At 46.3% G+C, this 12,907-nt stretch overlaps 6 protein-coding genes and 1 non-coding gene across 7 annotated transcripts; 3 read left to right on the top strand and 4 right to left on the bottom strand. All coding sequences in view use genetic code 12, as the record gives it.

The window, feature by feature from the left end:
- The first annotated feature begins 202 nt into the window (after nucleotides 1-202).
- On the top strand, nucleotides 203-275 carry CXQ85_001434. The gene has a single exon. It is a non-coding gene; the product is annotated as a tRNA-Thr (tRNA).
- Nucleotides 276-386: 111 nt separating this feature from the next.
- Nucleotides 387-1,691, bottom strand: CXQ85_001433 (uncharacterized protein; the record flags this gene model as incomplete). The annotated part of the gene is made up of 1 exon (XM_025485146.1): nucleotides 387-1,691. One exon carries the CDS (start codon nucleotides 1,689-1,691, stop codon nucleotides 387-389), a length of 1,305 nt encoding a protein of 434 aa, XP_025340077.1.
- Nucleotides 1,692-2,593: 902 nt separating this feature from the next.
- CXQ85_001432 (uncharacterized protein) lies at nucleotides 2,594-3,532 on the bottom strand (the record flags this gene model as incomplete). Its single annotated transcript, XM_025485145.1, has 1 exon — nucleotides 2,594-3,532. The coding sequence occupies one exon, from the start codon at nucleotides 3,530-3,532 to the stop codon at nucleotides 2,594-2,596; it is 939 nt and encodes a 312-aa protein (XP_025340076.1).
- A 1,572-nt stretch (nucleotides 3,533-5,104) lies between these two features.
- On the top strand, nucleotides 5,105-6,769 carry HGT16 (Hgt16p; the record flags this gene model as incomplete). Its single annotated transcript, XM_025485144.1, has 1 exon — nucleotides 5,105-6,769. One exon carries the CDS (start codon nucleotides 5,105-5,107, stop codon nucleotides 6,767-6,769), a length of 1,665 nt encoding a protein of 554 aa, XP_025340075.1.
- Nucleotides 6,770-8,625: 1,856 nt separating this feature from the next.
- CXQ85_001430 (uncharacterized protein) lies at nucleotides 8,626-10,734 on the top strand (the record flags this gene model as incomplete). The annotated part of the gene is made up of 1 exon (XM_025485143.1): nucleotides 8,626-10,734. One exon carries the CDS (start codon nucleotides 8,626-8,628, stop codon nucleotides 10,732-10,734), a length of 2,109 nt encoding a protein of 702 aa, XP_025340074.1.
- Nucleotides 10,735-10,765: 31 nt separating this feature from the next.
- On the bottom strand, nucleotides 10,766-11,170 carry CXQ85_001429 (guanine nucleotide exchange factor; the record flags this gene model as incomplete). Its single annotated transcript, XM_025485142.1, has 1 exon — nucleotides 10,766-11,170. One exon carries the CDS (start codon nucleotides 11,168-11,170, stop codon nucleotides 10,766-10,768), a length of 405 nt encoding a protein of 134 aa, XP_025340073.1.
- A 204-nt stretch (nucleotides 11,171-11,374) lies between these two features.
- CXQ85_001428 (uncharacterized protein) lies at nucleotides 11,375-12,577 on the bottom strand (the record flags this gene model as incomplete). The annotated part of the gene is made up of 1 exon (XM_025485141.1): nucleotides 11,375-12,577. One exon carries the CDS (start codon nucleotides 12,575-12,577, stop codon nucleotides 11,375-11,377), a length of 1,203 nt encoding a protein of 400 aa, XP_025340072.1.
- Between the last annotated feature and the right edge of the window lie 330 nt (nucleotides 12,578-12,907).

The following is a 12,907-nucleotide window of genomic DNA, read 5'->3' as shown; positions in this document are numbered from 1 at the left end:
ATTCTTTTGACTTCAGTAACGCTTTTTCTCTTATATGCTCTAACTCGTGGAATACTGAGCCAATTTGCCCCATATTTGGGGAAAATGTTCGTTATTTAGTATAGCTTATTCCTGAAAAGTCCAATTTCAATTAAATGACATTTAAATTCGGCATTTGAGCTGATGCAACAGATTGTTAGAAGCACCCAATTTTTCAAGTTACGCCTTTATGGCCAAGTTGGTAAGGCACCTCACTAGTAATGAGGAGATCGTCAGTTCGAATCTGGCTGAAGGCATTATTTTTTGTTTTTTCTACTTTCTATAGTTCTTGTCGTTTCTATTTTATTCATTACTAAAACATTTTTACTTGAGTCGTACCGTTTATAAGCTATATGCACCAAGTTTGCTTATCCAAAGTACTGGGGTTGACCGTACTGGTAATTAGGCTGTGCACCGAAAAAGCCCTGTTGAGGTTGTCCGTACATTGCCTGGGTGGGCTGCTGTGGCATACCCGTAGCCTGGCCAAACTGATTAGCCTGGCCAAACTGGTTGAATTGTCCTTGTCCTTGCGTCTGCTGTCCCGTTTGAAATCCTGAGGGCTGCGCCTGTTGAGGCTGGCCCGTCTGCTGTGTCTGTTGTTGGCCTGTGGGCTGTCCGTAGAGCGACATGATATTCTGCTTTGCCGTCTGTTGTGCTGCAAGTTGTGGGTTTGATTGTTGCATAAGCATCTGCTGGTGCTGAGGGTTGTTAGGGTCCAAGTACTGGTTACCTTGCTCGTCGACATACGAGACTTGACCGGTGACTGGGTCAGTGTATTGATAAATCTGAGGTTGTTGCGCTTGCGCCGTTTGTTGAACCTGTAAACCTTGTTGGCCATTCCACCATTCTGCCGTGGCACCAGTGCTCGAAGGCTGGCTTGTGGGAGCAGTGTACGAGCCATTGGCGCTGCCTACAGCGCTCGAGGCCGTAGAAGGACGTGGTCTTCTTGGCAAATCAGGAGGAATCTCAGCTTTGCTTGGATTGACCTTTGTATCGTTTTCCAAGATATCTAGAGCCAGCTCGGTATCACCGTTAGCCAAGATCAAACTCTCCAACGCGAGGTCTTTATCTGAATAGCCCATACTGACAAGTTGGCGCAACTGCGTTGGGTATAGCGACTGCTCATAGTTGGTAAGCTTTCTGTGTGACAAGCGTGGGAGGGGTCTTCTGTTGCTGTTGACCGTAGACAGACGAGATCTTCTGCCAGCTGGGGTCAGAGGACCGCTATGATCAGAGTAACGAGCGCTGCGGGCATCATAATCGTCACCTTCAATGTTATCATCACGGAAACGACCGAGAATGTACTTATCTCTCAAGTAGCCTTCCACAGGACCCTCCTCATCGTCATCAGCATGCGGAAATGGAACTCTCTTTGGATTCCACTTATTCCTAGCCTTCTTATTACCGATGCGCCTCAAGTGCTCGATCTGCTCGTCCGACCACAGCTCCAACGTAAGTGATTTCACCCTCGAAATAGGTCTCCCCAGAGGCCCATCACCTGCAAGCACCTTCTTATGAACATTAGCACATCTTCCACAGAGCAACACGCCAAGGTTCCACGATGCCCACGTAGGATACTCCGCCGCACACTCGCCACATCTGTTCAAGTTGTTCCGATTATTAACAATATCGATGAGCTGCCTCTTCGACTCCTTATCCTTCTTTTTGAACATTGGCACTTGAAACTGGAGGAAACAGGTGGTTGGAAACCTCACTTCGGCTGGTGCGGTTCAACTGCCGTGGCTGCAGGAGACTCACCATCCATTTTCGTTTAGCGACCTGCTGCTCTTGGCGCTGCCGAATCGGCGCCGCTATGAAAGTCAGGAAGGAAAATTGGAGAGATGAGATGAGATAAGTTTTGAGTGCAGTTTAAGAGATTACGGGAAAAAAGTGTGGTTTTTGTTGAATTTTCGTGGAAATGTGGTGGGTTCTGTTGAGCTCGCAGGGTCTGGCAGGCACCAGGAACAGTGCACAAAAGAGGTGGAAGAGATGGCGGTGAAAAATGTAGTGTTTTTGTGGAAGCAAGGAAAAAAAAAGTGGGTGAAAAAGAAACAGCCAGTGATGGCTGGGTTTTATGTAAGGGTTTGTATTTTTTAGGGATGATTTTGGGGGTTTTTGAGGGAGTGTTGGTGGGTTGGCTGGATGGTGTTTATGGTTATTTTGGACACTTGTTTTTTCGCAGCCATTTGGAAGTAGTCTAGGAAAGTTGAAGAGATGGAGGGAGTGACTTGAAAAGGTAAAAAAAAAAAAAAAAGACGTGGCGTCAATTGTAAATGGTAATCAGAGAGAAATTATTGGTGGGCCAAGAGTTGGAATGGTTCAGAGGGGAGTACAATGGATGTGGACTGTTCGGGAAACCGCCTAGATCTCCACCGAGGGAAGAAAGGTAGTATCTGTAGCTTTTTTGGAGTCCATGGTAGGCAAGTGGAATGGGTTGTAGTTTCTTATTCTACTCTATTTCAGGCAATGAGGGATCCATGGAACGTCTAGCTCCACATCATGAACTCATCTATGTACAATGATCTAATAAATTATGCAAACAACGACACCATACCCAAGCTAAGCGTGTGATTTCTTAACTGTTATTCTGCCAGATAGTGTACTCGTTAAGAATCTTAGCGTTAGAACGGTTCACGATAGTATCGGCTTCAAACGTTAGTCTCCCGTTGAAACTGCTAGAACTGATCACTTTCTTTACCGCCTTCAAATCCGCAGAATCCATGGCTTTATCAAAAACCTTCAACTCGCCCATAGCTATCGTTGCATGATATACCATTTCAGGTAAGCCGTCTTCATGGTACGCCACGTTATCGCCCAACGTCGCCCAGGAATATTCAAGCCCTAGAGACTCAACCTGTTCCTGAATGGTCCGCATCAAGCTTCGTAGGTATACCTTTTCCGGCAGCGGCTGGCCATCAACGTCACTGACGACCTTAACGACTATAAAAACGTTATCTGTTCTTGAGCTAAGAAAAGTCAAGGGCTCTGCTTCTAGCCGAAGAGATATCTTCTTCTTTGGATTACTCAATATAGCATCAACCGACAGGTTCAGCGAAGCTACCAATTGACTAGGAGGCTCGACATTTCTCAATTCTTTCCGTAGAAGCTTACCAAGCTGCTTCAATGTGGGAGCGTCACCGTATATGTTTGGAAACAACGTAACATGTGGAATGTTCACTTGTGACTTCTGTGTAAGGCCAAACCGTCCAAACAACTCGACTTTATTCTGCATGGTCGAATAGAAGTTATACCTGCCTTTCAAGCCAGGAATCTCCTTATATAGTTTTTGCATCGTTTCATCGTACCATTGCTGGACCAACTTCCTGGTTCGTATCTCTGGTTTCCAGGGAAGATACACGAAAGATGAAAAGAGGTTCTTGCGCTTCATGGAATAGTTCTCGGAGTACAGGACGAAGTTATCGAATGCTGGAAGTTCCTGTTCCTGTTCCAGAGGGTATTGGGTTTCTTCGGTTTCTGGCTCTTCGTCTGACGTATATCCTGCCAAAGAGTCCATAGTGAAAGGTAGAAGCCTATACTGCGATGTCTATGTAGGGTGTTCGGGTGTGATGGGTAGAGATGGTGGAGCCGGGATATGGAAATGATTTTAAGAATTAATAATAATTAAACTGATAGTAATAAGCCAATAAACCAGTTAGAAGTATACTAAATAGATTGGTGATCGCTTATTGTTTTGTGGTGGTTTTGGTATGTGATGGTCCAATAATACCTAATCGCATGCTGCTATGAGGGAAGGAACGAAGGCTAAATGAAGAGAACAAAATAAAACTAACTATTTGGTTTAATTTTTATTTGTCAAGAGAAAAGTAAATTTTAGGCTTTAATGGAGTACATTGGCGACTTTCCTCAAGAAGTAGTATGATATCCTTGTTGTACTGACAGAGCCATCTGGATATGCAATTACCCCAAGTAATGCATACCTAAACTAAAGGGACTCTTTGAAAAAAGCTTTTAAAGGCTCGAGACTCCAGTAGTTAGGTGATAAGGTAAAACTAGGTAGTCTTCGGAGGTCTCGGAGATTTACACAAATGGCCGAGGCAAGGAAAGGTGCAAAGTGCTCAGCCTATGCCTAAAGAGATAAAGAATATAAGACCATACTTTCCGGAAAGGAAAACCTAATAAGATGTTTATACCAGCGCTATCGGAGGTAAAAGTGTAGCTTCACAATAGTGTAGTTTCACCCGGTGGACTAACATAAATAGCACACCCAAATGACCTCCCACTAACCATGAAGCCACCAATAGCCCTACCACAGTCATCCTCGTACCCTTAAAACACTACATATCTTCTCAGCTACCACAAAACCCATACGCACCCTATCATAGCGATCCCACCACTTATCCATACTGGCTGCGAAAAGCCATTACCATAGTAAACCCACCAGTCTGGCCCCACCAAACAACGAAACCACTGTCAAAATCCAAATCACAAAAAGAAGCATCTATGAGGATAGGCAACCATTTCCCCAACTTCATACCCATTTCGCTCAACCAACCCTTCATCCATTCCCCTAGCATACCTCACTCCTTCTCCCTAAGTATGAGTCAATGCTACCCAGCGCAGCCAAGCTAAGCCAAGCCTTTGTGCACTGCTGGACCGTGTCAACGAGAAACATTCCGTGAAAGATGTCGATCGATGAACCCCAAAAATGTGATATAAACGGGATATCCACTGAACCTATGAAACCAAAATATCATCCTCTTTCTCTTCTCTCTATTCCCTCCCCTTTCCCTTTTCCTTCTTCCATCTTTAGACTCTCGCTTCCAGCCGCAGATGCGCTCACAATGGCTGCTTATTGAGACAAGTGCAGCGAAAAAAGCGACACTAACGCAGTGACAGATGGACTGAAGATGTCAACCACCGGTTGGTAAAGACCAGGAAAACATGGAAAATGCTGGAAAATCGTAGAATCCACCCTTCTTTTTTAAATCAATAGCTTCCCTACGTTGCCGTTACCGGCCCCTCTTTTTGTCCGGTAACGGTTTCTCCACACCAGTGCAGGAGATGCACAAGGCTGTAAAGAGGTGAAAATTTATAAAACCTTCTACAGCACTAGAGTCAACCCCACATGGCTGGCAGAAACATGAAAGAAAAGGATTCTGAATCGGTCGAGGTTCGCCAGTCGTGGCCGCCCACGCCGTCGCCGGAACCTGAAAAAGCGCTGGCGCCTCCGATTCCGAATGAGATTTATAACTATAAGTTGGTGCTTCTAGCGGTGACTGCTGCGTCGGCAGCTACGATTATTGGCTACGATGCTGGGTTTATTGGCGGAACGGTGTCGCTTGAATCGTTTAAAGATGAGTTTGGTTTGAACGAAATGCTGCATGCTGAACAGAATAACATTTCTTCTATAGTGGTGTCTGTGTTTCAGGCAGGTGCTTACTTTGGGTGCTTGTTTTTTTATCCAGTGGGTGAACTTCTAGGAAGACGTATTGGGCTTTTCCTACTGGGATTTCTTCTAACGTTTGGGGCTGCCATTTCGTTGATTTCTAATCTGGACAGAGGCTTGGGTGCTATTTATGCTGGTAGAGTGCTTACCGGACTCGGCATTGGAGGTTGCTCGGGGCTTGCTCCAATTTATGTTTCTGAGATTTCGCCAGCGGCTATTAGAGGTAAACTCGTGGGATGCTGGGAAATATCATGGCAGGTGGGCGGCATGATCGGCTACTGGATCAACTATGGTGTGCTAGAGAACCTTGAACCTTCTACCAAACAATGGCTCATTCCTTTCGCTATCCAGCTCGTGCCTTCGGGACTCTTCTGGGGCCTTACTATTATTCTTCCTGAATCTCCCCGGTTTCTTATTTCCAGGGGAAAAATCGACCAGGCACAGAAGAACTTGGCCTTTTTGCGTGGTCTTCTGCCTGACCACCCATACTCCGTTTATGAGTTGAACACTATCTGTACATCGATCGAGGAGAACTTTGCAGTGACTGGTCGTGGCTTCTTTGCTCCTTTGAAAGCTATGTTCACAAAGAAACACTTGGTCTACCGTCTTGTGCTTAGTACTGCCTTGTTTATGATGCAAAACGGGTTTGGTATCAACGCTGTCACATACTACTCACCCACAATCTTTAAGCTGATTGGTGTGAATGGCTCGAATGCTACGCTTCTATCCACGGGTATTTTCGGTGTACTTAAAGCTGCCGCTTCGCTTTTCTGGATCTTCTTTTTGGTCGACAAGTTTGGAAGAAGAGCATGTCTTATTTGGATCTGTCTACCGTGCACCGTCTGTATGTGGTACATTGGAGCATACGTTAAAATTGAAAACCCAGCTGGGCGTCTTGAAGATGGAGAAACGGGAAGTACGCCTGGAGGCACGGCAGCGCAAGCTCTACTTTACATCTGGACAGTATTCTACGGATTGACATGGAACGGTACGCCATGGGTGATTTGTTCCGAAATCTTTCCTCAGTCTGTCCGTACAGTTGCTCAAGCTGTGAACGCCTCCTCGAACTGGTTCTGGGCATTCATCTTTGGTCACTTTACTGGTGAAGCCTTGGACTCTATTGGCTACGGTTATTACTTCCTTTTTGCTGCTTGTTCCATTGTCTTCCCTGTGGTGGTCTACTTCGTGTACCCAGAGACCAAAGGCGTGCCGTTGGAAGCCATTGATTACTTGTTTGAAGTACCAGCCTGGCGTGCCCATGCTTACGCCATGAAGCGGTACAGAACGCAATACATGGGAGAATCAGACAGTGTAAAGGAGGAAGAAGTACTCAAAGCAGAGTGAAAGATACAAGAAAGTACTGATCCGGTACAACAAAATATTCATACATTACAGTTTACCTAGAAGCACCATGGACCCTATGATGCATAGACGAACACAGGGGTACAATACTCCCCTTATCATGATTTAAAAGTTACAAATAGCATATTCACGTTTTACTAGATATATCTGTAGGTGATGGGATGTCGATGGACACGAGGAGCCTCGAGGCTTCATGACCTTGATAAGCCCCCATGAATACTCGACCAGCTTGTCTCCACAAACTCATAACCGTTGCCCCATATTCAAAAGTCTAATTACCCAATTAGGTCCAACCGACACTTCAACCTTGCCATACATAAAATGACACCATCTTTACAGCTCCAACTTACCAAATTCTATGCTTGGAAGCCACTTCCCCAGCCTTCCACGTCATTCTGTACCCCTATTCCCAACCAGATACACAATCAACCCACTAATTCTGCCTATTGGAGATGCATTCCATGGCTCATACCCAGTATTATCACCAGCGAAGGAACCAAGAATTTCAGCCTAACAAACCCGGACAAATATTAATTAGGCGAGACCAGTTGCATGAATACGTTTCAGTAGTTTCCCAATTAGCGATATTATTAGAGGTGTCTACAATGTTAGAAAAAAGAGGCACCTACACAATGAGATCTGGGGAAGTGACAGGGCCCACAGAAGATGTACCACAACAAGTCAGCACCAATAAACAATAGAAAAAATCCAGCAACTAACGTTTATCTCATGATTCCCAAACCCCCTGAATCCCCAAAAAAACATGAAAACCCTGGAAGTCCTGGAAAAACGCTGGCAAACGGTGTTGCCATCATCGAAAGCCACATGGCGATCGGAACTGAATATTTTGGCACCGAAGCGTTGGGGTGCGTCAAGTCAGAGGCAGAGGCAGTGGCACTGGATGGCAACGCTGCGATGAGAAATCCTGTTATTCCGTTGAGACAATACAAAATCCTATTATTCCGTTGAGGTGTCTCTCATCTCTGAGCTATATCTCCAAGATGTATTTCTAAAACTTCAATTCTCATCGAAAGGCTGGCGCCTTCGATGAGGAATCGAGATTGTTGCTGACTGCAACCAACGTTTTGTGTCTCTATTTGGAAACATCGCACGGTTTCCCGGCTAACCCATTCTGGCACCATTCCATCACTTTCTTTACACAGGCCAACTACATCCTCAGCATCTATCCATGACCACACACATGGAACTTCCACAAAAACTACCAGGGGAAAATTTTTTTCCTCGAGAAATGCCTCCAAAAGTGGATATGTAGATTTCGGAAATCCGGATCACAAAACCACCCGATGCCGGCTGGAAAAGAGCGTGCCCTACCTTATCTCCCCTCCATCAGTACCTTTGGCTGCGAAAACACCATCTCCAGTAGCACTACCACTACCACCCAGCACCACCCAATCCCATCCAACGTTCCAACGAAAACGGTCAAAACGTCCCTTCTCCTTCTCTATCTCCTACCCTTTCTCCCTCGCTTCTCTTCGGAGTTATAGTATATCCGGGAGGGGACAATGAGCACCAGGTCTTCCCTTCAATTTGACCCTTTATCACACCCGGATTGCTTAAATGGCGTGTCCCCTCAGCCCTTTTGGCATGTGCACTCACAACATCAGTCGATTTCTTAGTAGAGGGCAGCGCGGGTGTAAAGTAGGGCCAGGGCGGAAAAAGACCGCCCTGCGCGAGTGGGAGTGTCGTTTGGTAGGGGTCCTTTTTTCACAGGCTGTTTCGCAAAAAACTCTGCAATGTGTGGGGGGAGTGTCCTTATATAATATGCCTTTTCCCCAGCCCATGCAAAATGATACTTACATAGTCTTGACAAGTTAGTAATGGGCCTTTTTCCAGACTCCGTCACCGACCAGTACTTGGATGTGTTTATGGCCATTGCGGACGGCTTCTTGAGGGAAGTCGACCCGGCCACCATTAGGGAATATGTTGATAGGGATTTCCCTCAGGATAGGATTGACGAGTATACTGCCAGCGTGGGGCGGCCCAGTAAAATGCCTGGGTTCCGTGAATTCATCAGAGACCTGATTATGAATAACACCTCGGAGAGTATCAAGCTTTTTGGCCTTTTGATGCTTGCTTTGGACTCGAGGGTGTTGGCTCCAGCGCTTACGGGCTCTTTGACGTTGGTGAGAGATATGTCTGACGAGCAGATGGAAGCCATGCTTCGCTCGTGGCGTGATTCGCCTATTCAGGTGAAGCAGAGACTCTTCCGTCTTATGTTCAACTTGACCATTTCCACCTACCAGCGTATTGCTCCTAAGATCCATAAGGATGCCATGGGATGCCCTGAGTCCGATGTTCGTGAAGAGTTGTACGCGGGCTACAAACCTGACGAGTTCCGTTACACCATGATGGATGTTCCAGCTTCCGATAATGTTGAGCTTTATTTGCCAAACATTGACGCTGTGATTATCGGTTCCGGTTCCGGAGCCGGTGTTACGGCTCACACCTTGGCCGAGGCTGGCATGAAGGTGCTTGTCATTGAAAAGGGTAAGTACTTCCACCGCTCCGAGTTGGACTTTGACGAGGTGACTGCCTGGAACTCGCTTTACGAAGGCCGTGGCCAAATTCCAACCACAAACTCTCAAACAATGGTTTTGGCTGGTGCTACCTTTGGTGGTGGTTCTACCGTCAACTGGTCCGCCTGTTTGAAGACTCCTTTCAAGGTCAGAAAGGAATGGTACGACGACTTTGGTGTTGACTGGTTTGCCACCGAAGCTTACGACAATGACATGGAGTACGTGCTCAAACAAATGGGTGCTTCCACCGACCACATCACTCACTCTTTCTCCAACCAGACTCTTATGGACGGTTGCGAGAAGCTCGGTTACCCAGTCAAGGCTGTTCCTCAAAACAACGGTTCCCACACCAACCATTCTTGTGGTATGTGCCACTTGGGTTGTAAATGGGGTGTCAAGCAGGGCTCCTTGGTGAACTGGTTCCGTTCTGCCGCTGACCGTGGCGCTCAATTCATGGACCAGGTTCTCGTGGACCGTTTGGTGCGTAACAAGGCCGGCATCACTACCCACATTGAGTGTGTCGACATGAAAACAGGTAACAAATTCACCATCAAGGGTCCAAGAAGATTCATTATTGCTGCTGGTTCTTTGCAATCTCCAGTCCTTCTCCAAAAGTCTGGTTTCCGCAACAAGCACATTGGTAAGAACCTTAAGTTGCACCCAATTTCCGCCTTGACTGGTGTCTTTGACAAAAAGACTGACCCTCACTACAACTCCATCATGACAAGTGTATGTACTAAGGTTGACGATCTCGATGGTAAGGCTCACGGTGCCAAGATCGAGACTCTTTTGCATACTCCTGTGCTTGAAGGTATCTTCATTCCTTGGGAATCCTCCAACCAAATGCGCCAGGATCTTTTGAAGTACCAGGGCGCTGCCTGCTTCATCTTGTTGACCAGAGACACTTCCTCTGGAACAGTTACTTTCGACAAGAACAGACCAGACAAGTTGGTGATTGATTACGACGTCAACAAGTACGACCGTAACGCCATCTTGCAGGCCATGCTCGTGACTGCCGACGTGATTTACATTGAAGGCGGTAAGGAAATTATCCATCCATCTTACCAGGTTGAGAGGTTTGTCAGCCACAAGCCAAAGGAGCAGCGCTCCATCCACGATGCTGACTACCAGGCATGGCGTAAGAAGGTTGCCGACACCCCATTGTCTGCCTACGGTACCGCCTACGGTTCTGCCCATCAAATGTCTACCTGTCGTATGACTGGTAAGGGCTCGAGATACGGTGTCTGCGACCAGAGAGGCCGTACTTTTGAGAGTGACAATGTCTACATCACTGACGCTAGTGTTTTGCCAACCGCCTCTGGTGCCAACCCTATGGTTTCCACCATGGCATGTGCCAGACACATTTCTTCCGGCATTGTTGACGAGTTCAAGCCATCTGCTAAGTTGTAGTTTAATATATATGATGAATACCATGGACCCACTAGACCTGTTCGTACATTACACTTTCACAAGAAAGGTAGTAGCATAGCTTTTTGACATCGGTTTCTTCTGGGTTCCTGAAACCGGCAAACCCCAATGGACCTTGATCACATTCGCTGCAAATTAATAAACGTTCCACCTTCTCTAGGTCACCAACTTTCAGACTAGACTGTAGTTCCAGAGCGGCTTTGGAAACGCCAATATTATCAAAATCCCATACATCGTCAAGTTCAAAGAAATGCTTCGAATCGCTTGCCATCGGCGGGGCATTCCCTATTTCTCTTCTTCTCTTTGCTAGCGTCTCGTTCATGAGGATGATTCTGGTTTTGCATTTTCCAAATGGACAACGAACGATGCTTTTGGGGAACTGCTTATTCAGGATTTCTGAAAAGCCAACGAGCGACATGATTGGCTGGATATGGGAGGTTTTGGGTTCGTTTTGGTGGGGAAGGATGAAAAGAAGGAAGTTGTAGATGAGTTCCTCCGCATTTGATCTATGCGAGATCTTCCAAGGCTGCGAAATACCTAGAGTCGTGAAACACTACAAATGACCTAGTCTTTTTCTTAAAATAAAATAAATAGGTTAATTTCATATTGTCTATACATGCATTTACAACTTGGAACTCTTTTGGATGATTTCCATGGCCAAGGCAGAAAGTGGAACATACAAGCTCAGGTAGCCAGAGGCAATGGCTGAACTGGCAGTACCCTTGGCAACTCTCATGGCCACACCTTGAGAAATCACACAGAGTCTGAGGATACCGAAAATCACACCTACTGTCCACAAGTCAACAGGATTGTTCTCGGGAACATCGTCGTTCCATGGGTAACCGAGCTTCTTCAGGTAAAGACGCAATTTATCAAGAACGGCTTCCTTGGATCCTGGCTTTTGTCTGCCGATATTCACCGTTTCTGGTTTGAAGAACGCATTGTTCAACTCGTTGGTCATTTCGAAAGGCTGGAGTAAGTTGGCCAAATCGAAAAGTGGATGGCCAAAAGTACACAATTCCCAATCCAACACAGCAATAATCCTAGGCTCTGTAGGGTGGAAGAGGAAATTGTCAATCTTACAATCGCCATGAATCAAGGTCAACTTTGAAGGATCCCTTGGAGCATGCTCGGCAGTGTACTTGATCAATTCCTTAAAGTTAGGAATTGGATCCACCGTCTGAGCTTGCAAGTTCTCTACACCACTGAGAGTCTTGATTTGTCTCTGGAAGTAGCTAGGTCCGCCCTTGTTCTTAGCAAGCTTCTCAGGCTGAAACTGTGGAAAGTGGTTGGCTGGAAGGTACTTCACAAGCTCGTTACCATCAAGCGAATGGATAGCAGAAATGGTGGTCATGAGAGCTTCCCAGTAGCTCTGTTTCTCAGACTCTGCAATACCAGGCAAGTCTGGTCTCTTTATTGGACGACCATCCACAAACTCCATAACATAAAACACAGCATCCGTCACGGACTCGTCCTCACAGAGAACATGCACCTTAGGAACTGGCACTTTCCTCACCTCAGGCACCGACTGGTTACACTTAGCAATACCATCAAGAATGAAAAACTCACGCTCAATGGCATGTGCTGACCGAGAAACAAGTTTCTTATTAGGAGAAGGCTTCCTTCTCAAGACAAAGTGGTTTTGGGCACCGTCTGTGATTAAATACGTAGGGTTGGACTGGCCAAACCTGAACTGCTCCATCTTGAAAGGCGCCTTGAACTGGGGCACCTCGGTGCCTCTTATAGCCGAGGAAGGGAGGTTCGTCAAGTACCTCTCTATGGATTTTATGTCAATGGGGTTTCTGATTTCTGTGACGTCGAACATGGGGTAGGTTGAAAAAGTATGGTGAGCTTTGGAGAGATTTGTATGGGAGATATGTCAAAGGCTACTGCACTTTCTTTCCCCACATTTTTTGTGTCCTCGGATATATCCAAATCTAATGTCCACGAGTCGTGGAAAACCGATAAGGGCTGTGGGAGGGCTGATTTCTACGGATATAGGATTCTGGCTCGGAGGAGACGGGTCCTTGGTGGCTACAATTGCTGTTGCACTTTTTTTTTCTCTGCTTTTGATGTCTTTTGTATTTGTAGAGGTACCTCGGTGAGCCGATAAGGTGTCACGACAGAGGTTCTGGCAAGATGACACCATAAAATG

This window comes from Candidozyma haemuli (assembly GCF_002926055.2).
Source record: "Candidozyma haemuli strain B11899 chromosome Unknown B_2014730914, whole genome shotgun sequence".
In the NCBI taxonomy this organism is placed as follows: Eukaryota; Fungi; Ascomycota; class Pichiomycetes; order Serinales; family Metschnikowiaceae; genus Candidozyma; species Candidozyma haemuli.
This window is presented reverse-complemented; position numbering and strand designations above follow the sequence as displayed.